The sequence below is a fragment of the Chaetomium fimeti genome, assembly GCF_033439085.1.
Source record: "Chaetomium fimeti strain CBS 168.71 chromosome Unknown B0H64scaffold_7, whole genome shotgun sequence".
In the NCBI taxonomy this organism is placed as follows: Eukaryota; Fungi; Ascomycota; class Sordariomycetes; order Sordariales; family Chaetomiaceae; genus Chaetomium; species Chaetomium fimeti.
In genome coordinates, this window is record NW_026944335.1 from 668,964 (window position 1) to 696,030 (window position 27,067).

The window sequence follows — 27,067 nt, forward strand, 5'->3', positions numbered from 1 at the left end:
CTTTGTGTAAGCATGTGTTGTTGACTATCGCTCCTGTGGAAGCCAAGCCGTTCGTCCCCTCACGGGCTCACCCTGCCCCGAGGCACGCGCGCCCCCGAGTTTCGAAAGTTTTGACAACGGACGAAAAACAACGCAGCCATAACCCTTGTTAGGCGCCGAAATGAGAACATGCCCGTTGCAAGTGCCGGCTCCACCTCGCAACAACCCACAAAAATATCGGGTTTTGTCGTGGTCGAGTCTCTCGCAAGGTGCTCCTGCCTCGTGGCCCCGTGTGAGGATCAACACAGGAGCAACTCACCGCTTAGTGTCGTGTTCACCATGAACTGCCGTGCCCGCCAAACGGGGCTGACATGAGCAGCAACCCCGCGGTTGTGGTGCCTCGAAGGTGCGCAACCGAGCTCCGCCATCGCCCAGCAGTGGAGTGGACGAGATGATAAGCCGACGCAGAAGGCGGGACACGGTCATGCGCAACTGCATCTGCATCAACAGACCAAGGTTCCAGCCAAAACGAGTTTGCAGCGGTAAGATAAGTCAGCCACTTACACCGCCGCCGCCCGGTACATTGCCAACTCAACCATGCTGACGGGGGTACTGTGTACAAGGACGTTCCTTCGCTGCTTGGTGACGTTGGGTTGGTTTGCGGGACGCGGGATGCGGCGGCATCCCAGAAAGTTACACGCATATCACAAGAGACCCGCCTCTCAGGATTTGCGATTTACACTAGCGAAACTGGGTGGCCCACACCCGTTGGCCCTGGGATCCCATGCGCTCGGCAGGATGGTCAAGAAGAGCCCATGCAGCGTTTTACGGCTGCGGCAGGCAGCCTTCGCCGCAGCCCACCCGGCCGTCCGCCGTCACCCTGAAGCCTTGCGTGCATATTATTAGTCTAGACCCTCCCGACTCCACGAGCGGGCTCTTCTTGTTGCCCTGACCTGCCCTATTCTTGCTCTCGCTCTGCGTCTCACGTCTTTTTCGTCCGGCCCAAAAAAGTTTCCGAAATCACGCCCCAACCCCTCGACGCTTGCTCCCCCACGAACCGTGACCGGATACAAGCTCTGTCACAATCACATTGTGTATGCGCCAACCCGCTCGGCCCCGTTATTCCCGACAGCCGAGCACACAAAAAGCAACACCACCAATCCGACGTCATTGTGCCTGCAGCGCCGTTGCCTTACCCGAGACTCTGGGACGACCGAGGACAAGATCAGAAGAACCATCTGACGAGGCGTTTGGAGATACCGGATTTGGACAGGGGGAACACAACCCAACCCCCCTCGTCCCGCCTGGGAAGATGACGAACGTGGCGTGCCCAGGGCGTTGACGCTTCCATGGCTCTGTACTCGGAACCGCCGCCGTTACGACCCTTCGGCGAGGTCAAGCCGACGTTGCTGGTGTGCTGGTGGATCACCAGCTTCTGCGCTGTAATCATCGCCCTGAGGGTCATTGGGCGGTTCATCCGGTCTGAGAAATTGTTTAGCGAGGACAAGACCGCTGCCCTGGCGCTCGTGCCACTGTTTCTACGAATGGGCTGCGTTCATGTTATCCTGATTTATGGCACCAATAATGCTCGCCTGGAAGGGGCTGGTCTTTCGGACGACGAACTCCACAATAGGTCCATCGCCAGTGGTTTGGTTCTCCTGAGCAGGGTATTCTACGCCGCTACGTATGTGTGACGTCTTCACTCCCTCAACTGCCTACTTGGTTTTGATGAACTTTCAGCTAACAGTTGTGTGTGCCTGCTTGCAGACTTTGGATCCTCAAGTATGCTATCCTCGAATTTTTCAGGAGGCTCAACATCACTTGGAGACGGACGTATGATTTGGCGCTGATGTTCATTCGCGGCCTCCTCATCACAACCTTCATCGCCGTTGTGATCAGTGACCTGGCCGAATGCCAGCCCTTCGACCACTACTGGCGGGTGCTCCCTGACCCGGGGGGCCAATGCCGTCAGGGGTACGCACAACTCCTCACCATGGCTGTCTGCAACGTCGTGACGGACTTGTCCCTGGTCATGTTTCCCGTCCCTGTCATTCTTAGTAGCTCAATGAGCGCGAAGCGCAAGTTTCAGCTCGTACTACTCTTCTCCCTCAGTATCGCCCCGGTCATCGTCACCATCTACCGGGTGCCGCAAATCATCAACGAGCAAGGAAGCCAGCAAACCCGCTCCCTCTACGCTTCCATCGAACTGCTCTTCGCAACCGCCGCAGCCAACACCCTCGTGCTGGGATCTTTCGTCCGAGACAGGGGCGTCAAAAAGCGGAGGTTCAAATACGACTCCATCGCCGCGGGTTCCGTCGACCATTCATCCGCCTCCGAATCCCGACGGCCGACCGCGCTCCGACACTGGGGCAGCGACGAGGACCTCGTGCGGGACCTGGGCCTCGGCGTGACGCCCGAGCTGCGCGACATGCACCCGTCGCCGACCGAGAACCGCCAGTACATCCCCGCGCCGCGCGCCAACACGAACCCGGACATGGACGCCTGGCGCTTCCCGGGCTACGACGGACCGAGCCTGCCCCGCACGAGCGAGGACCCCGCCGGCGACAAGTCGACGCGCAGCGACTCGACCGCCACCCACCGCCGCGTCTCCTTCTTCGACTACGGCGGCCTGCTCGACGACCAGCCGCCGCCGACGGCGTCCACGGCGACGAAACCCCTGCGAGCGAGCTCGTCCCTGTCCGGCAGCGACCAGTCCGGCTCGCCGACGAGGAGGCCCGACCCGGTTGTCCCGGCGAGCGGGAACGGTTTCCGCAGGGGCTCGGCCGCGCTGCTGCAGGATCTGGGCGGGTTTCTGGCGCCGCCGGGCTCGAAGAGTGCGTCGAGGTCCAAGCCGAGGGCTAGGAGTGGTAGCAATCTATCGCCGATCAAGCAGGCGAAGAAGGAGGAATCGAGATCCCCGACACCACCACCACCATCGCCACCGCCGCCGCCGCCACCGCAGGATGGGGAAGGCAGAGGGGAGCCGCAGCTGATGGATGTGGGTGGGTTGTTGGCGTCGGGACGTGGGGCTTGATCTGGCCGACATAGAAGGGGGGGATCGACATGATTTATATTGATTTTGGGACGGGGTCGGGGATACTTTGAACCTAATCAAGAGGCGTTTACTGGGTGCCGGATAGAGAATGGGATCGGCTCGGCTGGGCTGGGATGCGGTTAGACGGGAAGGCGTTGGGGATTTTGCTTAACACGACACAAAGGGTGTGGGGGTAGGGACACCTTGGGGGTGGTATATTTTGCACATACTTCGGTTGGTACTGTCGTGTACTGTACCTACGGGTGCGGACACGAATTGGACCTGGCTATCGCGGGCTTTTGCTGGGAAGGTGGATGCGTGGGAGCGCGGCCGCTACGGTTGGCGCGTGTGCTGGGTGGACATCTTTTTTTCACTCTGGTTGCTTTCACATGCGATATACCCCCGGCAGCAATGCCGTTCTGCTCCGGCTTATGAAGTTATACCAGATGTAGCTACATCATGACGTACTCGGTAAAGATAATATTTATCACACACAGAGATCATGTATGGCCTTGTGCTCACATTATACTAAGACGTCGTTGTTGTGCCCTGTCCTCCTCGAAGCTCGGAATCTGGTCAGCTCTGCGCCGGGCGAGCATTATTCCACCAGACCCCCCGGTGTTTGCGAGATCGCCTATTTTGACATATCGTTCCGTCGGAATGACCCTCGAGTTTCTCGGTCCAGACATGGGCTTATCCCATACAACATCTATTGTAGCCAAGACCGAGCCGCTGCTGACTCCCCTCAAAGAAAAGGGGTAAAAGAAATCCGGTCGCAGGGGCATTGTGTAGCGATGACGTCCCTTATGACAAGCCTCTTGATGAAGAGGTAAGAGAACACGCCCACAGTCACTGGCTAAAGGCGGACTAGGTGATTATGATCACCCAGTGGAGGACGAGCACAAAGGGGGCTGTACAATGAGGGCGGCGGGCTGGAGACAGCCCCCGCCCGGCCTGTATTGCCATCTACCGCATGCTATCGGACATTATCCATTGTCGAAATGGCCACTCGACTCGACGTACATGAGGCAGTAAACGACGCCATGTTGCGTCCCTCCAGCCGAGATTGGCGAGAGACTCCAATCATGCTGATGCCCCTACAAACCCCTCCCCAAACGCCGCGAAAACGCGAGAAAATGCAAAGCCCAACCAGCCTAATCGAAACGCAAACGCCCTCTTTTGGTTAATTTTGGGGCGGCCAATAACCGGAGGGTTTGATGCACCTCCCGTGCAATGTCCCTGCCGCTGTGATTGACACCCCGCGGTCTATCTATCTGTCACCCCACCACCTCGAATTCCCGCCTCATACGCAAAGCCGATAACTGGCGTATCGCCCCGCGGTCTCACTAGTCCGTATGATCTTGACGACCTGCCCCTTCTTGAGCCCGAGGTAGCGGGCGATGGGGTCCTTGGACAGGATGCGCGGGAGCTGTGTCTCCTTGAGGCGGTAGCGCTTCAGCAGGGCGATCTTCTCCTCGCGGCTGAGCAGGACGTGCTTGGGCACGAGCTCGTGGTGGGTGATGTTGACGAGGAGGTCCTCCTCGAGGAAGCACTCGATGAGCGTGTACTGCGAGGTGACGGTCATGACCTTGCGGGCCTGGGCGGACAGGGCGACGGCGGTCACGAGGATGCCGGCCTTGAAGTTGTTGCCGTCGCAGTGCTCGACGAACTTCTTCATGACGTTGATGCCGATCGACGCCTTTTCCGGGCAGAACTCGATCCAGATGGTGCCGCACTCCGGGGCCGGGTCGGGGTTGGAGGGGGTTGGTGGCGGGGTGAATTTCTTGATCATCGACTCGGAGGGGCGGGCGGAGAACTGCATTTTCGAGCGGCTAATGAGAGGGGCGTAAGGGTAAGCGATTGCTGAAGGAAAATAAATTCAGTTTATGGCGGCAACGGGACTTACTTGGGGCTGCCGTCGTCATTTGTGTACTCTAAGCGGAAGCGGTCGAGCGAGATCTTGACCTCGTCTTCGGCCAGTTCGTAACCCTGCAGCAGGAAATAATTAGCATGACGACACCCGACAAGTTGAACAAGTTCGCGGCCTCAGCATTGCGTACCCTATCCTGTACCATCTCGTGGATTGTCCTCCATGAGCGCCATAGGCGCGTAACCTCCTTCGCGTGGACGCTGGCGCTGCTCTCTTCCTCCATGGTTCGTGATGTTGGAAAATTCGATGCGGAGCGGTTTATAATTGGGGAAGAGTTCGGTAGAAAGCACTGTGGCCGGTGGAGATGATTATAGGTATGTACCTAGGTTCGCGGGGGTCGATGTTGCGATGACAACACAGTGATGCTTGAAAGAAGCGGCGCGACGACGCTCAAAAAAATGCGGCTTTGATGCCGCATGGCTGCAGACGGGTCCGGCAACGATCCATTATTAAATATACAAGGGCGTGGAACTAACAATTTGCATAAATGCATTTTCCCTCGTTACCGTTGTAATTAAAGAATTCCGCACTGTACCAGTGCTCTCAGTCCCGACCCAGGGGTACCAAGGTTACCGAAGTGGTTATTGAAGGTGAGGGGCAGAACACAATGAGATAAAAATTGGATTACTTCCACAAGTTCGAGAACAGGAGATACTAGGCGCAAACTGCAAGGCGAAATAACAGATGCCATACGATGGGATCGAGAGGGTGCTGGGAAATGCACTGTGCAGAAGGATGTAGCTATCCGTCTCTAAATAATCGTCCCAAGTCTTACATTTGGTAAATACATGAACAGGGGCCTAGGTGCATGAGAAAGGCCACGGGGGCCAGAATCACCGAAATTTTGGTGATCGTTCGTCAAGAGGAACGAAAGGCGAAATATTCCCTATCCGGAGGGCACTTCCTGGCTTGCTTGTCTTCGCTCGCCTGTTTTCCTCCTCGAACTATTCTACGACTATACGTTTCCAATTATCTTTTATTTCCTCGATTCCTCTCCGAAATGACTACCGAGGCCACTTCCCTGGCTCCGGCCACCACCACCGAGACCATCACCAAGGTTTCCAGGCCAGATGAGGAGGCCTACAAGAAGGAGTTGGCAAAGCTCCAGAAAGAGCATGATGACGCTCTTAGCCGATTCGTATGTCTAGCCCACCTGCCTTTACCTCTCATCGCCTTTCTTCTTTTTCCTCCTCGGTCTCTTTCACCAATTGGCCCGAAACTGACTTTGTGCGTCTCTGCTACAGAATGCTGCCAAGGCTAAACTCGACAGCGCCCTGCCCAAGCAAGGGCAAGAGAGCCCCTTGATCACACGGAAGAAGGCATTGCTGGCCCAGGCCGACGAAATCCGCACGAAGCAGGGCTTTGGAAAGACGGCCCGGTCCGGAAAGATGGACCAAATAAAGTCCCTCGACGAGCAGCTCCGTCGCCGGATCACCGAGCAGAACGCGGCCCGTTCCAAGGTAGCGTTTAAGAGCGTGGGGGAGATAGATGCCAAGATCCAGGAGCTCGAGCGGGACGTCGAGAGCGGCAAGATGAAGCTGGTCGACGAGAAGAAGGCCCTGGCCGAGGTTAGCAACCTGCGGAAACTCCGCAAGAACTTCTCGACCTTCGACAACGATCAAAAGGCCATCGATGATCTCAAGGCCAAGATCAAGGAGATCAAGGACAGCATGGAGAACCCGGAAGCCAAGGCACTTAGCGAGGAGTATGGCAAGGTCCAAGCAGAGCTGACCTCCATTAAGACCGAGTTGGATTCGGTCTTTGGCAACCTGACTTCTCTGCGCAACGAGAAGTCCGAACTCCACGGCGCGCAGCAGGCCACCTGGACCGCGCTCAAGAAGCTCAAGGATGACTACCACACCCAGCGCAAGGCCGCCATGAAGTGGGAGCGCGAGGTGAGGGAAAAGCGCAGGGAGCGCGAGCAGGGAGAGCGCGACCGGATCGCGAAGGAGCGCAAGATGGCTCGGGCCCAGGAGATGCTGGCCGAGGCCAGCGACCCAGCTTTCGCCGAGCAGATCCGCCGCGCCGACAACCTGGTGCGCTTCTTCGACCCGTCGCACGCCGTCGAAGAGAAGGCGCCCCTCCTCGCCGACAAGGGCCTTGGCGCGTCCGCCCAGCGCAAGGTCGACGCCTCCGGCTTCGAGGGCATGAAGCTCGTGCGCAAGGAGGACCGGGAGGAGGACTACCTCCCCGCCGCCAAGAAGGGCAAGAAGGGTAAGAAGAGCCAAGCCTCTGAGACGCCCGCCTCGAAGTTCAGCTGCCCTCCGTCAGTGATCGAGGACTGCACCTTCGTGGGCGTCAACCCGCCCATGAGCGCCGCCGAAGTGCCCGAGGTCATCGAGAAGGTCAAGGGCAAGATTGCGCAGTGGAAGGCGGACCAGCCGGTTCAGACACAAAAGGTACGCTGACGATATTGCTCTACGCTTTTCACGCCCGTATCACTAACCCCCGTGTAGAACATCGACAAGGCCAAGAAGGAAATCGAGCGCCTCGAAGCCGAGGAGGCGGCCGCCAACTCGGGCTCCAACACCCCCGGCAAGCAGGCGGACGGCCAGAAGGGCGACGCCGACCAGACCGTCGCCGAGGCCGCCGAGAAGGTCGCCGAGGTCTCGCTCACCGAGGCGAGCGAGGCGCCCAAGGAGGTCGAGGCCACCGCTTAGACCCCAGAGCGGCAGGTGAACACCGGCGGGCCACGCAGCGCGTCGGCGGGCTTCTCGCCAACAACCACACGCCCTTTGCGGGGTGGCGATTGGGTTCGCGTGTGAGCGGGCGGGGCTATATCCACCGGCTTTTTATAGCATCCGTTCTTAATGTTATTGCTCCTCTTTTCTTCCAACGGGGATTCCTCATTATTCACCTCGCTTTCTCGAGGGATGGGGATTTAGACGGTGGCCGTTCTGTTGTTGTCTTGCTCGGTTTTCGTCGTCTCGACATCGCCCGGCTCTTCTTGTATCTACCTTGTGGGGTCTGACGGCGAGGACTGGACGGAAAACGGTGGGAATCTGGGGGATTGGGCGTATATATCTCCAATACCACCCTTTCATCCCAAAAATTGCCCCCACGGCGTTGTGTGACATGCACCCCCCGCACCTCATTATCCAAGACACGCCGCCGCTGCCGCCGAGCAAGCTGTTGCCGGCCGGCCCGATGTGTTGGCCTCGCCCAACATCACGCCCGACACCTGGCTCGACGTACCACCTCCTAAACCCGTGTTATCCGCCACAAATACTTGTTCGAGGCTCCTACGCTGAAGCAGGTTTTATTCATCCCCACCGACTCATCCTGTTCTTCATGTTCCAACCTGTTTGTCTGCCACCCCCCAAGACTACGCATGTAAGCCCTGGTATATACACACCCACCACTGGAAGCCAACGTGTTTACAGTAGGTAGGGAAAACACACCAACACCAGACCCCACAAACGCCAACCCGCGGCCCGCACGTGGAGAGAGAAGCCAAAGCTCGTGTCCTATCCATATATTTCGTGATCCCTTTGTTGTTGTTTGTCCGCCTCGTGACCCCGCCTGCTGTTGTTTGTTGTTTTGTTGTTTTGTTGTCTCCCGGCATCGCATCCGTTGGCACTCCGCGCTGGCACTCCGCGCTCGCATGCCATGTCTCGGGGTCACGTTGGGCATCCGCACCTCGCCTGGCTTGGGCCGGGCCCGCGGGGCCCTTCGCTTCGCGTCCGGAGCGTCGGGCATCTGCCACGGATCCGGTTGCTGGTTCGGGGGGAGGGGGGGAAGTGTTGTGTTGTGTTGCCTCCGTCCGCCCGGGGTGGTCTCTTTATCTCGGGCCCCCCCAGGGAGGAGGGTTGGCTGGACCAACATGGCATGGCAGAACAGGGCATGACACGTGCGGACTCTAGTTGGGCTAGGTATTTACTTTGGGTGTGTTGAAGCCACATGGTGCTGACTCAAGTCGACGGCGGGTGGGTGTCTCTTTTGCATACCTCTTTTCAAGGGGCATGCCAAGTGCTTCTCTCCATGCCGGTACCCAGCACAGTCTATAATTTCCTAGGCCATCACCGTCTCTAAAAAAGACGGACCCCGGGAGATATCTAAGGTGTGTACTCGGGAAGTTCAAGTAACAGGGACCCGGACAAAAGAAAACTAAACCGGAAAGCTAAGTTGTGAAGAAGGCTAGATGAGGAAGAAATCTTGAAGAAGAAAACTAGATGAGAAGAAACCTCGATTAGGAAGAAGACTGAACCTAGAGAAAAAGGGACGAACTTGAGAAAGAGAAAACTAGAAGAAAACTAAACCTATAAAAGAAAACGAACCTGGGAAAGAGACAGCGAGATCGAGTAAACAAAATTGATCAAATAAGAGAAATATAAACCGGGAAAAGGAGAACGAAATCGAGGAAAAATAGCTGTAGAATAAACGTTGAATATTCTTCATAACTGGAGGTTTCTTAGCACTTTGACATGCGGAAGGGCTTGGGTATCTTGTTGCAAGAACCTTCTGAATGCGGCAGGCGGCAGTCAACCAACTGCTTCAGACCAACCACCAACCACCAAAGCGGGGTATAAGACACTGCGCAGCCTCGTCCCCAGGCATTGCTCCTTGCCATTGTTCCTTGCCGCTGCAGAACCCCTACGAGTGCGTACTTACGAGGTATGATCTAATCTAGGTACTCTTTAAGGCGCTTCCCAAGTTCTGACGATATAAATAGACTAAACCCCACCCACAATGACGACCCTCGAAGACAGACTGAAGGAGCTCCTCGAGATCGAAGCCAAGATCGAGCTGATAACGGCGTACAAGGAGAAGGAGAAGGCGGTCGAAGAGAAGAAGGAGACGATCACCAAGCTGAAGGACGAGCTGAAGACGCAAAATGCTCTCGTCGCGACGGTCGACTCAGATCTCCTAGAGTTGATGTCGGCAAGCGCTTCGCGATCGAAGAAGAGAAGAGAGAAGGGTGAAACCACAGACATCAGCGAATCGGTCACGAAGGCTTGGGAAAGGATTGAGGAGATCAACAAAGAGATTCCGGAGGCGGAAGAGGAGCTTGAATTGTGGCAAGCAGAGCTTGAGAAACTGCAAGGGGACCTCGATAATGTGTCTCTGGATTCACTTGAGCAGCTCCAGGAGGACAAGCAGCGTCTAGAGAGGCATTAAGTACCTCCTGAATCATCGATGGGCGGCTCGCCGGGTTTCCGGCTAGGTTCCTCGCCACCGCTGGCCGGGAGCATGCCCGTTCTCACCAGATGATCAGCGTATCGTTTTGAGGCCCTTAGTCGTTTTTGGACGTCAATAGAGAATTTCCCATCTTTACCATCGCACTCGTAGAACCCTTTGACTTCCTCCTCATAAGGAGTTTTGTAAAACTTGGGGAAGACGCCGCGATAGTATGCGTTGACGAAGCAACTGTGATGTTCGAAAATGACGGCTAAAGGCAAGTCGATCCGGTGCGGGAGCTTCCGGTCCCATTCGGAAGCAAGCTGGCGGCAAGGCTCAGACGTGCTCGCTAGAAGGACGTCGCGAAACCAGCGGTATTCGACTTGGAATTCCACCCCTGATGCCTTGTACGGGGGGACTCCGGCAATCCATGTGGGCGGGAGGAAGAACTGGCGAGGCACCGTGCTCGCCCATTCCCAGTCGATGATGCCTTGAATCTGCAGGTCCTCGTCAACTATGATATTAGTCGGGCGAAGGTCGCTGTGGGTCAGCACGAAGGGAGGCCGATCCTCGACAACGCTAGCCAGTCTGTTCTTCAAGTCCTCCAGCGCAAATACCTCGAGCTCTGCCACCTCTCGACATAGCTTTTCTGCCGGGAGCTTATGAGTCTCATCTAGGAGATGGTATTGGTAGAAGGCGTAGTCGATGGCGGAAGCGAACTTGGCCGGCTGGATGGTTAACCCAGGGTTTTCGCGTTGCAGCTCGTTTAGTTGTATGGAGAGCAACGGGCCGACATGTGGGTTCGTTCCCCCGTCTGGGTCTGGCATCAAGGAGCCCGCGTAGGGGAATTCTTGCTGGCGTAGTTGGGCGAAGATTTCGACAAGTTGCGAGTAGAAGTATTCTCTCCGTGGCAGACCGCCTAACCTGAAAGCGACGACATCCAGCGGCTGGCCGGTGATATAACTCTGGATAATGTAGCCATGTCCAGTGGGGTTATTCTCGTCGACGGCCCCACCGCGGCCGAAGGCGTGGATATGGGGTACGGGTATCGTGGTCTTGGCTTCGAGGTAGCTACCGCTTGATTAGAGCCAGTTGGAGAAGGCGAGGTCAAGTATGAAGCGGAACTCACCGGATCGTAGCAACTTCGCTCTGAATTTTGTCCCAGACATTGGAGATGCACGGCGCCAATGGGATCCTTACAACCCACTTGGTTCCGTCCTCAAACTCGACAAAGTAACAGACGTTGTAGCTCCCATGCGCATGCTCTCGAAATACCCGGCAGGCTTTGGACGAATTGTGGTGCGAAGCTAACTTGCAGACATCATTTATGTCGATTGAGGCAATGAAGGCCTGAAGCCCTTCTTCACATTGCTCGTCGGTTGGCGGGAAAATTTCCATGGGTTAATGGAAGAGGGCAGGCAGCCTCTCGGGGTCAAGGGAAGCCACGATGGAGGGAGAGATAAGGGAGACAAGGGGGGTTGCACTGTTGCGTCGAGTTGATGGCCACCTATTCTCCAACCCTAACCCGCACTCCGATTGCTCAAAGCGCAACCAACTGCCCGGTTAGAATACAGTGCGACATGCGGCGGTGTCACCAAAGTCGAGGGGCGTCACGGGTGGTTGGGACAGAGGCGAGATTTTTACATCTCAATTTCCCTATATATCGTATCCTCCCTTCCTCCGCTCCATTACGTATGTACACAAGCAAGCGCCTTCTGCCCCAGGCGAAAGGGTATATCCGTTCAACAACCACCGATGCCAGACGGATCCCTTCGGACCCCACAGCCAGCTTGACGCTGAAGCCGCCATCGTGGCCGTTCGTTGTCTCGAAAACCTCCCCTTCTCCCAGAGCACCGTGCCGACCGCCCCAAATGGAAGGTATACCATAAAAGAGATGCCAACCTCCGGCCGTCGATTACCCGTGCCGTCTTTTTTCTTTTTCGAAATCCAATCTCATGCTGTTCAATCCATCTCCCGTCTGCGTGCGCCACCAAACGGCTGACCATCTCTGGTCGTCCATATCGTCCATACGTGTGAGGTGGATATCCCCCGGGAGCGCACAGATACACCGCCAACGCCGGGCAAGTGAAAGGAGAAGAGGATAGAAGCGTATCGAAAAACCCGTGCCGTGATCCGGTTCCTAAACATAAGAAAAATGGTCATGTGAAGCAGTCCTGTCCGGTCCGGATGTGGAATAATCCCCGAGGCCTTTTGTACACACTCATGCCTCGCCGTCCAAGAGAAACAAAGGCAAATAAAACTCCGAGATGCCATCCCAAAAAAAAACGCAGCCGAGGCTATGCAGGTCGTGTCGTGGAACGTAACCATAAGAAACCCCAAGACATCATGCTCTCGTAGACTCATCAGCGTATCGAAGGAGATGGTGGAGGCGATAATGATTACGCAAATGGCGTGGTTGTAAAGCGAGCGAAACCTCCCCCTCACACCGCCTCAACGAGTGTTAAAAGTTAACATCCTTTAGTAAGGCTGCGGATAGTATGGAGCCGGTGGCGGCGGCGGCGGTGGCGGCGGTCCCCGGTAAGACTGTCTCCGCTCTCGCGGCGCCGGTGTCCTCCTCTCGCGCAGGGGCTCGAGCGGTGGTGGTGTCCGTCCCCGAGCAGCCATGGGTAGGTCTCTTTCATGGGCGGTGAGGCTGGGTCCGCTGGCCACGGTGGTGGCGGCGGCACCAACACGCCGCGCCCCCTTGCGAGGCCCGCCGTTGAGGGCACTGAGAGGCGGGTCCTTGACGGCTTGCTCGTTGTCGTCGGGCAGGGTCAGTTCAACAAGGCTGTAAAAGTACTCGAGCACTTCCGGGTAGCGTTGTACCGAGGCTTGCCAATCTTCGTCGATGCCTCGCTTCAGCTGCGCTTGGGCGGCGGCAAGCTCGTTAGGGTGCGGCTGGGAATGGTAATAATGGTATGCGTGGGCGGAGAGGCGTTCAAGATGCTGGGCGTGGGCCGCCTTGCGTCGCTCTGTGAGAAGTCGGAAGTACTCAAGGATATAGTCCTGCGCATGAGCTCGGACCCACGATCTGAGAGCAAAGTCAGCGTCTGCGTCCATCTTCAAAAAAAAGGAGGCCGAGGTAAGAGGAGATAACCCACCGGATGTCATTGTATATCGACTGCATCATGCGGCTCTCGGCCTGCCTGACGGCGACCTCGAGGCCCTTGGCCTCGCACTCGCAGGCGAGCGCGGCCGGAGCGTGGCAGATGGCGCAGTCCGGGTCCATCCTGACCTGCCCTTTCCGGGATTTGGAGTTATAGTCTCTGGGATACATCGTCTTAGCGCTTTGTGTTTGTTTGAAACGTGCGGAAGGTATCGGGTTATGTGGAGAGGGGAAGGGAAGAAACAACACCAAGTCTTAACCTAGTGATACAGAAAAGAGGCTGACATGCGTAGAGTGGCCATGGTCTAGGTCTAGGTCATGGCCGGTAGATTCCAGGGTCCAGCCCAGAATAAGAGGAGAACGGCGAGGCAGCGGGAGAGGAGGGGCGGGAGGAGAAGCAAGATGATGTGGGAGGACGGAGAGCCAGATGATAGGGAACACGCAACCCGGCGCACTGGGTAGCAAGAGGACGGGAAGAGGGCGTGGATGGGCTGATGAACTGACCTGGGCTAAAGAGCACGCAAGAAGGGACGGCAGTCGAGCGGCGGCAACAAGAGTAGGTAGGGCGTCGACACAGGTAAAGGGGGAGGGGGACAAGGCCGAGTTGCTGCAGTTCGTGCGTCGTGTGCTGGACGGCCGTGGACGAAGAAAGCCAGAAGCCGCAGCAGGACGAGACACCACGTTTCCCGGGACAGCAGGAGAGGGAGAAAGGAAACAGAGTAGTTGCAGGAGACGGTGTCGAGTCAGGAGCGATCTGGGGACAGCGAGAGGCTCTCTTTGGCGGAGAGAGGCCGAGGGGTGCAGGAGGACCAGCAGGACCAGCAGGACCAGCAGGACGAAGGCAGGACGAAGCAGGAGGTCGCAGGGCGTCGCAGGAGGAGGTGTCGATGGAGTTGGGCGGTGGTCCAACAAAGGCCGGGGGCACTCGCACAAACCAAGGCGGGCTTAACCACGTTTAGACTGGGGACGGTGTCGTGGCTCGAATGCGGGCCTTTGGCAGCATTGGTCTGCAGCGTGCAGCGGCCCAATGTTGGCTCAGCCAGTCCCAAGACGCGCTGATTTCGGCGGGGCCCAATTAACCCTCGACTGGGTCTCGAGTTGTTGTTCGCAACCGTGTCGTCCGGGGGTGGGGAAGGGATGGACGGGGGGGGACGTCTGATTGCAGTTGCAGAGTGCAGAGTGCAGGTGGACGGGGATGATTCGTTCTCCTTTGCGTTTGGGAGTGAGAGGGAGAGAGAGAGAAGCAGCGATTGTCGCGGCGGCGGGGTGACAGCGGATGAGCAGCAGAGAAGAAGAAAGCAGCACCACCTTGAATGCGGATCCCCGGCCAGAAGAGGAGGTCGGGTGGTGGAGACGGCTGAGGTGAAGAGGGGATCACGAGAGGACGAGGCGGGGGTAGGGAGGTATTGAGATAGTGAGGGAGGATCAGAAAGGGAGAGAAAGAGGGACGAGATGGATGCCTTTTACTTTAAAGTCAAAGTAATCTGAAAGCGGATGACAATACGGAACCAATTGGCAGCAGAACCTAATACCGGTCGGTCTCTTCGGCGGCTTCCTCGTTTGTCGCCCAGCTGGTGTGTGGGTTTTGATGGGTTTGGTGGGTTTGGTGGGTTGGGCACCCGGGGGCGGCTCACCACTTTTCGGCTGCTGACCGCATGTTTGGGCAAGTTTGGCCACGGAGAGGGCCAGCCCCCGAGCGGCAGCAAGACGGAGAAGCACGAATTGCGGGCCAGCCAGCGTGACGCGGGAAAGCACCTGCATGAACAGCGCAACCTGAATCCTTGCCTCCTACGTTGCCGGGAGGCAGAGGCGGGTAGATGATGGGGGTTTTGCGGGGGAGCGATCGCATATGCGCAGAATCAGATAAGTGAAGGGCAGCCGTTGGGTTGAATTCGGTGCAAGTGAGATGAACTTCACCATGGCGAAAAAAAGATGGGACGGATCGGTCGACCGATCGCGGGGCTCCTTCCCTCCCGAAGCTTCTTCGGCTTCGAGCGGGCCGGAAGACCAGACTGTGTTGGTGCCTCACTCCCATGGGGTGGGGCTAACTGGGTAAGCACGTAAGGTCTGCGAGCGAGCACTAACTCTTCCTAGCCTTATCGTTTATCAAACGAGCACCCCCTGTTCAAATTTACGCAGCACGCCGCACGCCGCACGCCGCCGGCTCAACGCCATCTTTTGAAACCCTCTGCGATTCTTGAGCGAGGGGAGACGCGCCGCTACCACTAACGGTGCACATACCGCCCAGCATGGCCTGTCGCTGTCCGCGTAGCCCGCGGCTGTTCCTACCCTTCCTCTACCCGTCGTTATTTCCTCCCAATGGCATCTCCCGGTCGAGCCTTGCCGCAGCCATCCGTGGCACGAGACGGAGCAGCTCCGAGGCCTCGGGGCCGACCGACCCGACCGCAACCGCGACCCGGCTAAACCCTACCCCGGACGACTACTCCATGTCCAATTTTGCCGACAAGGCGAAACTGAACCTCTACGCCGGCCCTGGCGGCCACGGCTGCATCTCCTTCCTGCGCGAAGCATACATGGACGATGGGCCGGCCAACGGCGGCGATGGCGGGCACGGCGGCAACATCTACATCCAGGCTGTCCACGGCGAGACCTCTTTACACAAGCTATCCCGGAGGAAGATCGTGCGCGCGGGCAAGGGGAAGAGCGGCATGGGTGGCGCCAGGGGGGGACGACGAGGAGACGACGTGGTCATCGCGGTTCCCGTTGGGACAGTGGTGAGGGAGTTGAGTCGGGACGACCCAGAGGCCGAAAACCGCTTCCTGGCCCAGCGAGACAAGAAAAGAGTCGGAAGGGATGTGCTCCCGGTGGAGGAAGGGCCGGATGGAGAGCCAGTGGATGACCCGTCGCGCAGCAAGTGGATGCTCTACCCCGGTATGTCCTCCTCCGACATGAGGCGGGTTCAGCTGCCGCCACTACCGAACCGGGAGCGCCTGCTTCAACAACCCAAAGAGCCAATACAGCTGGACTTGTCTCGACCCACACCGCGCCCGATCCTGCTTGCAGTGGGCGGAATCGGCGGGTTGGGGAACCCTCACTTCGTCACCAAAGGCACGCCGAAGCCCATGTTTGCCACCCGGGGAGAGGGCGCCGTGTCGATGGAGATTGAGCTGGAACTCAAACTCCTAGCAGACGTCGGCCTGGTGGGCTTGCCAAACGCCGGCAAGAGCACGCTCCTCCGTTCCATCAGCAACAGCCGCACCCGCGTGGGCAACTGGGCGTTCACCACCCTCCAGCCCAACATCGGCACCGTCGTGCTCGACAACAACAAGGGCCGCCCGATGCTCACGAGCTTCCGCAAGGTCTCGGACAACACCTCCCCCCTCCGCGACGACCCCTTCCACCTCTCAGCCGAGCCCCAGCCGGAAGTCGAGCGGCGCACCCGCTTCACCATCGCCGACATCCCGGGCCTGATCGAGGGGGCGCACCTCGACAAGGGCCTGGGCATCGCCTTCCTCCGGCACGTCGAGCGGGCGGGCGTGCTGGCCTTCGTGCTCGACCTCGGCGCGGGCGACGCCGTGGCGGCGCTCAAGGCGCTCTGGAACGAGGTCGGCCTGTACGCCCAGATGCGCGAGGAGGAGGAGCGCGAGCGCAAGCGCCTCGCCGCCGTCGACTGGAGCGCTGCGGCTGGCACCGACGCTGAGGATAGTACCTTCTGGCCGAGCACCATGGCGGACGATTATAATATCCCCGCTGTGAACGCGGGCGGGCTGCATATCGCTGGGAAGCCGTGGTTTGTGGTGGCGACCAAGGGGGATCTGCCAGACACGCAGGAGAATTTCAGGAAGCTGAGGGAGTACCTGGCGGCCATCGGCCGCGGGGAGGAGCCGCATCCGAGTGGGGTCGAGGGCGCGTGGACGCGCGACTGCGCGGCTATTCCGGTCAGCGCGATCAAGGGGCAGGGGGTGGACCGCGTGGTGCACTGGGCGGTTGGCTTGCTGGATGGCTGAGCCGTGTTTGGGAGTTGTACCCGCGCGCCCCCAGGGTCACCGCCGGGTGATACACCCACTTGACAGGGTTGGTTTGGTACCATGCCTGGAATGAAGTGACTCTCATGCCACGTGGGAGAGATGAGAAAGATGAGGGGTGGCAGTCCAGCATTTTCGTGTATAATATACATGTAATCAAAGGATTTTGTCCAGCTCTGACTTCCACGGCGGGGTCCATTTTACGAGTCTCCGTTCACGCCCCTTAGTTCTCTCCCCAGTAAAACCAGGGCCGAGTCTCGGCCAATACTGTCTCGGCTGTGGGATGATTCGGGGGAGGCAAACATTGGCAGAGGTAAAGTCTAGACTGTATCAGGGTCGGTCAATTGCTCGTTGTACTTAGGTTGATTCCCTTCCACATCTTCAACTTCCACTCGCCCAACCTTCACCCTCCGAAATTTCTTTCAAACATGCAGCTTTCCTCTACTTCTCGACATGGATGACAGTATAGAGCTCACTCGGGCTTTTCCCTAAAGGGGACGAGCCGGCATACATCCGTGTGGATGTCTAAGGGGATGCTAGATGGTGATACGTTGGAGAAGGAGAAGTTGTCTATTAAAATCTATCTATAATTGAGCGAGCACACATGTTTATTTGGTGCTAGCCCGTTGGAGGGCACCGAGGGAGAGTGGCCCGGTTACAATACCAGCCAAGATATCCGGCCTCCGCTGTCGGGGTCCCCCTGACGCCCGAAGCCGTGATTCTCTTAGTGGGAATCAACTGGAATGTCCTCGACGTAGCTCTCCAGTCTTCTGAGTGCCTCCTGTCGCAAGTCATTGGCCTCTTGCTCGGATCCCTTCTTGAGAAGTAGGGCCTCCAATAAGGTCAAGTCATGTATCACGATCGGATTACGAGCATCCTGTCCGTACTCCCGCAGGGCAACCACTCCACGCAATCGCTCGATGGCGATGTCGATGTCCCCTCCCATCTCTACGTCGACCTCCACAAGAACTTTTGTTGAGAATGCTAAGACTTTGGCAAAAAGGCGCAAAGCATGACTGCTTGCCCTCACCTTGGTCTTGCCGATTGTCATGCCGTCTATTCCCTCGGCAATCCTGCTCTTAACGAGCCCCTGGATAATGCGAACCTTCATATTTGGGTTGAGCCCGTCTGCCATGTATCTGGCACGGAGAGCAGCAGCGGTGCTATCGCGGATGCGGTCGTACTCGGGCGGTTCATTGTATGTGTCACTCTCTGCCTGACCAGCAGGCTCAACGGAGGAATCCATGCAAGGGTTGGCGTCTTGCAAAGCTGCGGCTACAACGGGTACCTTGTCGGCAAGAAGAGGAAACCACTGATCGACGGCGCGTAGCTTTCCCTCTGGCAACGCACACGGTGTCGGGTCCCACATCAGACGATAGTAGAGAAGCAGGAGCCGCGCGTCGAAGTTATCGAGAACGATGCCGGCGTTGAGGAGCCATCCGCGTTGTACAATCTCTCGCAATGCGACCAGAGACGCCGCTCCCGTCTCGGCGCTCCAATGCCGCGCGAGTTGCATCAAAGAGCCTAGAATCAAAGCCGCCGGATGATTCTTGCATGCATGGTGCGTGCTTGCAAGGCCAACAAGGTGGACCAGCAGCATGTGGAAAAGCTTGCCTTGCCCCATGACAAGGATGGCGTGCATGATATCCAGCAGATTCCAGATGAAGGAAGGGCCTTCGATGAGCATCATATCCTCAACCTGTACGAAGGCCTTCCGGGCCAATCGACCAGCGAGAACGCCTTGGCCATCCCGCAGAAGCCTGGCCACGAGCCGGAGGGCGTAACTGGCTCTCTCGGGTTCGTACTGAATGGCAGGCCTTCCGCTATTAGGTGGGGGATAGATTGGCCCCTGTCTCCAGACGCCGTCGGACGCGAGACACTGCTTGAAGTCGGCTGACTGGAAGAATGTCGACGTCCACAGGTTGATGCCGGCGAGAAGGGTCATTGTGCAGGCGTCGACGGTGGTAATAGCCGGTGTCCCGGGCGGGCTGGTGAGCTCCGTTGCAGGTTTGCCCGGCCGCGAGTGATTGGCGTTCTTACGGAATCCCCATTTCGCGAAGCGTTTCTTGTACATCTGGGGGCTGTCGCCTTCTCGGTCAGAGTCGAGGAAGTCCAGATGGCCAACATGGACCCATGGGCATGATGCCGCTGCGCCTACGGTGACCTACCTGGCTTTGAATTGGTATTTCTCCTCCATGACGGCCCGGACGTGACGGAGCTTCCGCCCCTCACGCAGGTACAACCTCTCAATGTGAGGGTAGACGGCGGCCCATTCGACCTCGGTATGCTGCTTTGAAACACATGATGGGCCAGCCTCTGCGGCGGCCGAGGCGAAAGCCGGTCGGAGTTGGCGAGCTGTCCGCCGCGGTGATGGGATCATGTCTGTGTCGTAGCGCGGGATCGTTGTGAAGGAATTGCAGGGAACTTTTCCCGTCCTTCAGAATGGTTGTGGTGGAGAGAGAAATCAAGTGATAGTCCAACGGGGTATTTTCCGTCCGTTTCAATGAAGGAATCGCCAACCGTTTACGGTTCTGTTGACTTCAGCCCAGCTCGGCTTCACGCCCGACCAATCAGACGTGTTCAAAAAGTCTCCCGCAGCTCTCTTACACGGCATTCCGTTGGATCGGGACCCCTGCGCTTTCGGCATCATCCACAACCAGCCGGGTTCCCCATGTGAACAGTAGCGGCCGGGGAGTATGATGGCCGAAACCCGAGGCAATATTCCTTCATGATGCTTCATCTACCAATGGCATCGGTCTGACAGGTTCCCGCGAAGTTGACCGGCATCTCTTGCGTCTAGGACCGTCGGACGACTTCGCCACGTCCAACCTCAACAGCTGGTGAAAACAAATATATATATATGTAGATATATAGGCCGTTCCAGAGTGTGTCCGTCGATAAATCCAAAAGACACCACACTTCACCACTGCGGTTTTTGATCCTCACTCTCTCACTTATCTTCCCCTTATACGTCTGCTCAGGTGGGAAGTGTCTCCGTCCACCGTCCGTCAACCGGAATAAATGTCTGCTCAACTCCAGGACACGGCTGCCTGGGAAGCGAGTTGGCCGGGCATCTTAACCAAACAAATCCTCCACCGCGTCCCCCGTATCCCATCGCGTACTACCCTCCAAGGCAAGACAGCCCTTGTCACGGGTGGCAGCTCTGGCCTCGGCTTCGAGTGCGGCCGCCAGCTCCTCCAATGCAGGCTGAGCCACCTCGTCATCACGACCCGATCGCAGACGCGAGGCGATGCCGCAGCGGCCAAACTGCGCAGCGAGTTTCCCGGTGCCAAGGTCGATGTCTGGCTACTGGACATGGCGTCCGAGTCGTATAACTCGGTGCTGGAATTCGTTTCGCGCTGTCGCAGTGAGCTGGACCTCCCCAACTTTCATATTGCTATCCTCAATGCCGGGCTAGGCAAACAGGCCTTTGAGCGATGCGATGGTGAGGGTGGCCGCGAGGTCACTCTACAGGTCAACTACCTCGCAACCGTTCTCCTCGCCATCCACCTCATCCCTTTGCTCAAGGTCCCGCCCCAATCTCCAGCCTCTGCAGCCTCTCCTACCACAGACCCGGCCCGACTGACTATGGTCACCTCTGGGACCATTTTCTGGGCCAATACGGATGAGAGACTCGACGAGGGCATCTTCGACGCTATGGATTCTGCCCAAGACTTCGATGGAATGGAACAATACAAGAAGACGAAGTTGATGCTCACCATGTTCGTCTCCAAACTGGCCGAGATTGTCAGCGAGGAGGACGTCATTGTCAACGTTGTCAACCCCAGCGCCGTTCGAGGAACGGCCCTCATGCGGGAGGCCAGCGCCTTCAAGCGCATGGCCATCTACCTTTACTGCATGGCCGTGGGGCGCAACGTCGTCGACGGGGCAAGACAGTATCTCCACGCGTCGCTCGTCTTCGGACCGGAGAGTCATGGCTCCTTTGGAGATTGGCAGATCAGACCGTAAGTCAAAACCTGCCAGATCGAGTACTATGACGCTAACCATGAGTCCTTCCGGCACAGATACCCCCCTTACATGTACACAGAAGCCGGAAAGAAGTTTACCAACAGGTTGTGGAACGAAACACGACGGGAGCTTCGAGACAAGGGTGTTGAGGCAATCTTGATGTCGATCGATCAGACGTCTTGAGGAATGATTCATCAGGTTATCGCTTCATGGATCGGCCGAGGAGTGTGCCGAGAGGAATTGGGCTTGCTCGTTCATGTACAAAGAGGCGGTAAAACACAACATGTGGCGCCTTGATGGCAGCGAGTGCAACTGGGGGACGTTTCTTGAGGCCGCCAACCTGGACGGGGTCCAGATTCCCCTACAATATCTCACTTGAATTTTCAACGTCACGCTCTGCCCAAGAAGCCGTCCGGCTGGGGCCTTGGCTGGGTCATGCCACGGTCGATGTGCGAGATCCAGTTAGTCGGACCGAGTCACAATGCCAAAGTCGGAAACACTTGAAAGTGTGACCTGTACGTCGTGTTTTATTTTAGCTGGCTCAGAGCCCGGTTGACGAGACTAGCGAAGGCTGGGTCGGGGTTTTCGGTGCCGAGGGCAAGCTGGCAGACATCGTTTTGGATGACAAAGGGGATGGATATTGGAAAAAGCGGCTTCATGTTCCAACACCTGCAGGGGTCGGGTTCGTATAGGTTCATATCAAACGAGGGCAACTCCATCGACGGCGTGACAGACAACCAACCTTTTTACTAAACGTGAAATAAAAATACAAGGAGACACATTTTTACAGTAACATTCCAGGGAGACAATTATTTCCATTTCCACCACTTAATTCTACCATAGCTTGTTGCATCGGCTTTAACCTTCAAACCTTTTCACACATTTTCCCACACAAGGTCGGAGAGAAAGTGGGATATGCACAAAGTGTTCACTGTTTCAATTTCAGCTGGCTCAGAACCCGGTTAGCGGGATCAGCAAAGGACAACAGCCGCTGTTGGATGTGCTGGCGCGCCGATCATGTGCTTCTAGGGCAGATGATAAGTTGATATCTCGGCGTGCTAGGCATGGTATGGTATAGCTTGATTTGCATTGTCTCAGCGGTCGGATCATCTCAGCGCTGACCCTGGACAGAGTGTTGATGTAAATTCTACATAAGCTGGCCACATAGCCGCCCGTTGCTCGTTTTCAGTCCTCTTCTGCATCCTCAACAACTCACACCGGTCCAACCAGAACATCAAAACCCGCCTCACCCCCTCTCCACCCACTCAGTCTCTCGCGGCCATGCATCTTTCATCTGCTCTCCTGTCGGCCACGGCGCTTCTTGCGCATGCAGTGTCTGGGTTTTACCTAGTGGCTGCGGTTTAGGAGCCCCCCGTGCTCGGTTTTGCCAGCGTCCGGAACAACACCGCCGGATTTTACTTGCCTGCTGGCCCTCAGCCTGTGGACATCATCATTGGTCCCGGAAGGGATATCATAAGCGAGTTCATGTTACAATACGCCGGCACTGGTTATGAGTGGATTATGAGGTCAACAAAGGACACCTTCATCGGCGTACGCCTGCCCCCTCCCCCCTCCGGCCTTCCCCTTCTTATGATATAGCACTGCATCTGACGTTATGCTAATGTATTTGGGGGCTAGCCTGGCGATATTAAGGCGCCGTTTAGGCTGGGTGATAGCGGGTTCGTCTACGAAGGGGGGGGAGCCGGGCAGTGGTACCTTTGTGGTCCTCCTGGCTCCCAGGACATTGTTCTGACCATCCTCCACCGGCCCCCTAGCCCTAGCCGCGGGTTGTGCGTCCCGACCTCGCTCTTCCCTTCCGGGAGGCGGTAATTGGGGTGTAGTCTGAGATAATCTGTCAACATTGCGCTCTTGTGATGGATGGATGGTTTTGGGGAAACAATAGGGACATCGATCATCATGTATAGTTGGGTAGCTCGGCACAGCACCTGTATGTACACATTGTGAACTCCTGCGCTTGGAACCCTAGTTGTGTGGTAGTGTGGTGAACATGTCCATTGTAGCATTGTGGGGGATGGCTGTAATTGAGTGAGAGGAAAAGAATGGAGACTTGCCGAGGACGAAGTCGGTTCGTTGATAAGGTTTCTGCGGCGGCACTCGGCGGTTGTCCAGACAGATTACGAGCAGGCGTGTAAGAGGTATTGGCCGTAATTTCAGTGCCAGTGCTCGCAGCCACGGACGAGCTTGGGCCAACCTTCCAAGATCCCTGCAACGTCAGCCCACTTGCGCGCAACGCCAGCTTGAATTGAGGCAACCGTGGACGCTTTTAACAACCTCGCGCGCAAAACGACGACGACTGAATTAACCCGCAACTCCACCAACCTCCGACCCTTGTTTTCACAGCGCGACAATTTTACAACGCCCAGCCTCCCAGGTCCGACCCAACCACACGCCACCATGGCCGCACCAAGTCGCCGCGACTACCAAAACGTCCCCGCCGTCGACCTCGACGACGACGACGACGACGACCTGATCGACCCCGATGACGGTACCCCCCCCCCCCCCCCTTCTGCTCTATCCCACTCAATCATGCTCCTAACTGACCAACCAACCCCCGCTCCATCACAGCCGACCTCAACACCTTCGACGACCCCCTCAACCAACGCACCACCGGCGGCACCAGCCACACCACCACCAACACCACCACCGCCCCCCCGCTCACAGGCAGCATCGGCTCCACCACCTCGCGCCAACAAGCCAGCAGCTGGACCTCGCGCATCCCCGGCGAGGACCGCACGAGCGCCTCCTCGGCGACCGCCTCCACCATCGACGAGTCCGTGTGGGCGACGCTGCGCCGCGACCTGCTCGCCGTCTGGCGCAAGCTGCTCGAGGTGCTGTACCCGCGGCACCTGTTTGCGGCGTGGGGCGGGCCGGACTCGCTGCGCGGGGCGTACGCGTCGCTGCGCAGTGGGGGGTTTGCCGGGGCTAGGGAGGAGTTGGCGGGGCTTGCGGGCAGGGTGATGGATGCGGAGAGTTTGTTGGGGACGGGGAGTGGTGGGAATGTAGGGAATGCGGGGGGGGAGTTGGTGGGGGCTGGTGGTGGGTTGAGGGATTGGGATCTGTGGGGGCCGTTGGTGTTTTGCTTGCTGTTGAGCACGCTGCTGTGTCTGCAGAGTCGCGAGCAGCAGCGGGAGGTGGTGTTTAGTGGTGTGTTTGCTATGGTGTGGGTGGGCATGGCGGTTGTGACGGTGCAGATCAAGTTGTTGGGGGGGAATATGTGGGTTTTTTTTTCCCTCTTCCTTTTCGAGTTGGGTACTGACTTTCGGCAGCTCCTTCGCGCAGAGCATCTGCGTCATCGGCTACACGCTGTTCCCGCTCGTCATCGCGGCGCTGCTGTCGGCGCTGAAGCTGCACTGGATTGCGCGCATCCCGGTCTATCTCGTCCTGGTGGCCTGGTCGATGGCCGCGGGCGTCAGCATCCTCGGCGGGAGCGGCGTGGTCAAGAACAGGGTCGGGCTGGCCGTCTATCCGCTCTTCGTCTTCTACCTTGGCTTGGGGTGCCTCTGCTTTATCAGCTAAGGCTGCGTGGTTGGAGTTGAGTCTTCTCGGCGTGGGATGGAGGGTCAGGTTTCGTGCTGGCGTGTACTTGTAGAATATCCATCACGGCTGTAAAAGTTACCCGGGTGCCGGAGGTGTTGAACTTTTGCGGGACAGAATACGCAGTCATCTTTGGCGTCGAACTATTATCATCGCATCGAGTTGAGTGGTACCCAAGACAGCTCCAAGCTCAAATTGGATTGTATTATGGTCTCAACGGGGAAGGGCCTAATGCCCCGAACCACCGAGGCAGAAGCCTAACCTTTTACTCTCGTGTACTTGCCCCCAAATCCCGCCGTAAATGTATCAATATGCCGCTTCTAAAAACACGCCCATGGAACAACAGAAAACCAACCCCCCCTCCCAAAACTCAGTGATGCTCACCACCCCCCTCGGCCGCCGCGATGGTGTGCGGGTTCGGGTAGTACAGCGCGGCTACAGCAATAGCAATGTACACGAGCACGCACAGGGAGCCCTCGAGGTAGTTGCTCTTCTGGTCGCGCAGGAAGTTGCCGACGGTGAGGATGGCCAGCAGCAGGACGACGACGTCAAAGACCTCAAAGTTGAGCCCCATGGGCTTGTCCAGCCCCCAGCCGACGATGACGACCAGCGGGGCGTTGAACAGCGCCGTCTGCAGCGTGGCGCCCAGCACGTGCGACAGCGCAAAGTTCATCTGGTTGTCGTACGCCTCGTCGATGGCCGTCAGGTGCTCCGCCGCCTTCTCGACCAGCGGTATGAGGATCAGGCCGACGAAGGCGTCCGACACGTGGTGCTCCTCGACGAGCGAGTGGATCTGGTCGACCAGCGCGATGGCGATGACGGTGACGAGCGCGATCGACACGGCTAGTGCGATGCAGCACTCGGTGAAGGTCAGCCGGTGGTGCATGCGCTCGAGGTGCTTGTCGGCGTCGCGCTCCTCGTCGGCCACGAAGATGGCGTCGTAGATGCCGTGGTGGGTCCGCGCCTGGAAGAAGATGTAGATGAGGTAGGCGACCATGAGGAGGACGGCGGTGCTGCGCGAGATCTCGATGGTCTTGCTCATGAGCTCCTCCTGCGCGATCTTGCCGCTGAGACTGTGCTCGAAGACGGTGGGGATGGCCAGCCCGAAACCGCTGATACCTTGTTAGTTATTCATTGGACCTATGAGTATGGGATGGGGTGTAAACTCACGCCGTCAGAAGCAACCCGCTGCCGGCCTCGCTCACGGCCTCGCTAAAGTGCGTCTCCTCCCGCTTCAGGCCGCCCGCGACGAAGCATAGTCCGAGACACAACAGCATGGTGGCCAGCACGGAACCCAGGATCGCCGCCTGGATCACTTGGATGTAGTCGATGCCGTCAGATTCCGGCCGTGTGATCAGCACGATGAACATGATGATCTCAACCAAGCTCCCCAACCTGTTTCCAGTCAGCACTCCATACATACAATTTCCTCCGTCTCTAACCCCATCCCCCCAGAACGCAACGGACGAACTCACGTAGTCTCAATAATAACCCCCATCACATGCGGAAACTTGCGACTCAACTCCTGCCCGGCAAACCCAATCAAATTCGCGCACGGCACCATCGCCAGATAGCTCAAGATAAAAATCACCAGATGGTTATCCGGCATGGCGTAGCGCACCGCGATGGCCGCGGGCACGACGGGCCACAAGACATTGACGATGCGCGAGGCCCAGCTGGCGGAGCGGAAGACGTTGCGCAGGAAGAGCAGCGGGTGCAGGCCCGAGCGGCCGGCGTCGCCCGACGGGCGCACCATGAAGACGCGCTGGATGCGCTCCACCGGCGTCAGCTCGCGCGTCAGGCCCACGTCGCCGCTGTGCAGCGGCAGCGGCGGCGAGAGCAGCCCATTCTGCGTCGAGGGTGTGGTTGGTGTGGTTTGCTGGCTCGCCTTCTTCTCGCCTCCTCCCCCCCCTCCTCCTCCTCCTCCTCCTCCTCCCCCTTCCCCCGGGGTTTGGGAGGGGGGTGATGTTGGCGCCGGGACCAGTGTTGATGAACGGGAAGGTTCGAGTGGTGGTTGAGTCTGGGGCGGTGGTGGTGGTGAGGCTGTCGCCATTTCGCAATGGTGATCTTGTGATGAAATGGGCTTGGTGTTTGGTCTGATGTCGTGCGCAAAGAGATGGGACAGTACTTCGGGTTAAAAGGAACTATTGCATGTACAGTTACGAAGGAGGTCGTGTTACTTGAAACTCGACTCGTCGTGCCGAGGACGGGAATCCCACTCCTAAGTAACCCGAGCCCGCCAGGGTGGTCTGGGGTAACTCCAGCTCAGGAACCAACCGTCAAGGGGGTCTCGGCAGGCAGTTCCGTGGAGAAAATGGACCATGGCGCGCATGGCGTCCATGGCGTTCCTTATTCGCGCCTCCTCGAGCCACCTGGCGTGCGTTGCTTGG

At 57.8% G+C, this 27,067-nt stretch overlaps 11 protein-coding genes across 11 annotated transcripts; 5 read left to right on the top strand and 6 right to left on the bottom strand.

The window, feature by feature from the left end:
- Positions 1-1,328: 1,328 nt before the first annotated feature.
- Positions 1,329-3,013, top strand: B0H64DRAFT_329361 (uncharacterized protein; the record flags this gene model as incomplete). Its single annotated transcript, XM_062800876.1, has 2 exons — positions 1,329-1,663; positions 1,747-3,013. 2 exons carry the CDS (start codon positions 1,329-1,331, stop codon positions 3,011-3,013), a joined length of 1,602 nt encoding a protein of 533 aa, XP_062655771.1.
- An 835-nt stretch (positions 3,014-3,848) lies between these two features.
- On the bottom strand, positions 3,849-5,335 carry B0H64DRAFT_426424 (RNA polymerase). The gene is made up of 3 exons (XM_062805733.1): positions 5,074-5,335; positions 4,920-5,002; positions 3,849-4,845 (listed from the first exon to the last, which is right to left on the bottom strand). Exons 1-3 carry the CDS (start codon positions 5,164-5,166, stop codon positions 4,317-4,319), a joined length of 705 nt encoding a protein of 234 aa, XP_062655772.1. The 5' UTR covers positions 5,167-5,335; the 3' UTR covers positions 3,849-4,316.
- A 437-nt stretch (positions 5,336-5,772) lies between these two features.
- On the top strand, positions 5,773-8,007 carry B0H64DRAFT_406110 (uncharacterized protein). The gene is made up of 3 exons (XM_062804483.1): positions 5,773-6,081; positions 6,188-7,342; positions 7,400-8,007. Exons 1-3 carry the CDS (start codon positions 5,944-5,946, stop codon positions 7,601-7,603), a joined length of 1,497 nt encoding a protein of 498 aa, XP_062655773.1. The 5' UTR covers positions 5,773-5,943; the 3' UTR covers positions 7,604-8,007.
- Positions 8,008-8,013: 6 nt separating this feature from the next.
- On the bottom strand, positions 8,014-9,088 carry B0H64DRAFT_225264 (uncharacterized protein). Its single transcript, XM_062799635.1, has one exon. The coding sequence runs from the start codon at positions 8,766-8,768 to the stop codon at positions 8,145-8,147; it is 624 nt and encodes a 207-aa protein (XP_062655774.1). The 5' UTR covers positions 8,769-9,088; the 3' UTR covers positions 8,014-8,144.
- A 697-nt stretch (positions 9,089-9,785) lies between these two features.
- On the bottom strand, positions 9,786-11,590 carry B0H64DRAFT_225270 (kinase-like domain-containing protein). The gene is made up of 2 exons (XM_062799636.1): positions 11,191-11,590; positions 9,786-11,132 (listed from the first exon to the last, which is right to left on the bottom strand). The coding sequence occupies exons 1-2, from the start codon at positions 11,457-11,459 to the stop codon at positions 10,058-10,060; spliced, it is 1,344 nt and encodes a 447-aa protein (XP_062655775.1). The 5' UTR covers positions 11,460-11,590; the 3' UTR covers positions 9,786-10,057.
- Positions 11,591-12,539: 949 nt separating this feature from the next.
- B0H64DRAFT_445211 (uncharacterized protein) lies at positions 12,540-13,290 on the bottom strand (the record flags this gene model as incomplete). The annotated part of the gene is made up of 2 exons (XM_062806834.1): positions 12,540-13,092; positions 13,163-13,290. 2 exons carry the CDS (start codon positions 13,288-13,290, stop codon positions 12,540-12,542), a joined length of 681 nt encoding a protein of 226 aa, XP_062655776.1.
- A 1,783-nt stretch (positions 13,291-15,073) lies between these two features.
- B0H64DRAFT_406119 (P-loop containing nucleoside triphosphate hydrolase protein) lies at positions 15,074-17,350 on the top strand. The gene has a single exon (XM_062804484.1). The coding sequence runs from the start codon at positions 15,417-15,419 to the stop codon at positions 17,133-17,135; it is 1,719 nt and encodes a 572-aa protein (XP_062655777.1). The 5' UTR covers positions 15,074-15,416; the 3' UTR covers positions 17,136-17,350.
- A 345-nt stretch (positions 17,351-17,695) lies between these two features.
- Positions 17,696-19,648, bottom strand: B0H64DRAFT_225362 (uncharacterized protein). The gene is made up of 2 exons (XM_062799637.1): positions 19,322-19,648; positions 17,696-19,234 (listed from the first exon to the last, which is right to left on the bottom strand). Exons 1-2 carry the CDS (start codon positions 19,531-19,533, stop codon positions 17,878-17,880), a joined length of 1,569 nt encoding a protein of 522 aa, XP_062655778.1. The 5' UTR covers positions 19,534-19,648; the 3' UTR covers positions 17,696-17,877.
- Positions 19,649-20,174: 526 nt separating this feature from the next.
- On the top strand, positions 20,175-21,379 carry B0H64DRAFT_466953 (uncharacterized protein; the record flags this gene model as incomplete). Its single annotated transcript, XM_062807702.1, has 2 exons — positions 20,175-21,118; positions 21,179-21,379. The coding sequence occupies 2 exons, from the start codon at positions 20,175-20,177 to the stop codon at positions 21,303-21,305; spliced, it is 1,071 nt and encodes a 356-aa protein (XP_062655779.1). The 3' UTR covers positions 21,306-21,379.
- Positions 21,380-23,537: 2,158 nt separating this feature from the next.
- On the top strand, positions 23,538-24,659 carry B0H64DRAFT_445215 (uncharacterized protein; the record flags this gene model as incomplete). The annotated part of the gene is made up of 3 exons (XM_062806835.1): positions 23,538-23,628; positions 23,709-24,357; positions 24,410-24,659. 3 exons carry the CDS (start codon positions 23,538-23,540, stop codon positions 24,657-24,659), a joined length of 990 nt encoding a protein of 329 aa, XP_062655780.1.
- Positions 24,660-24,927: 268 nt separating this feature from the next.
- B0H64DRAFT_225383 (Sodium/calcium exchanger protein-domain-containing protein) lies at positions 24,928-26,952 on the bottom strand. Its single transcript, XM_062799638.1, has 3 exons — positions 26,153-26,952; positions 25,848-26,072; positions 24,928-25,789 (listed from the first exon to the last, which is right to left on the bottom strand). Exons 1-3 carry the CDS (start codon positions 26,728-26,730, stop codon positions 25,048-25,050), a joined length of 1,545 nt encoding a protein of 514 aa, XP_062655781.1. The 5' UTR covers positions 26,731-26,952; the 3' UTR covers positions 24,928-25,047.
- Positions 26,953-27,067: the final 115 nt, after the last annotated feature.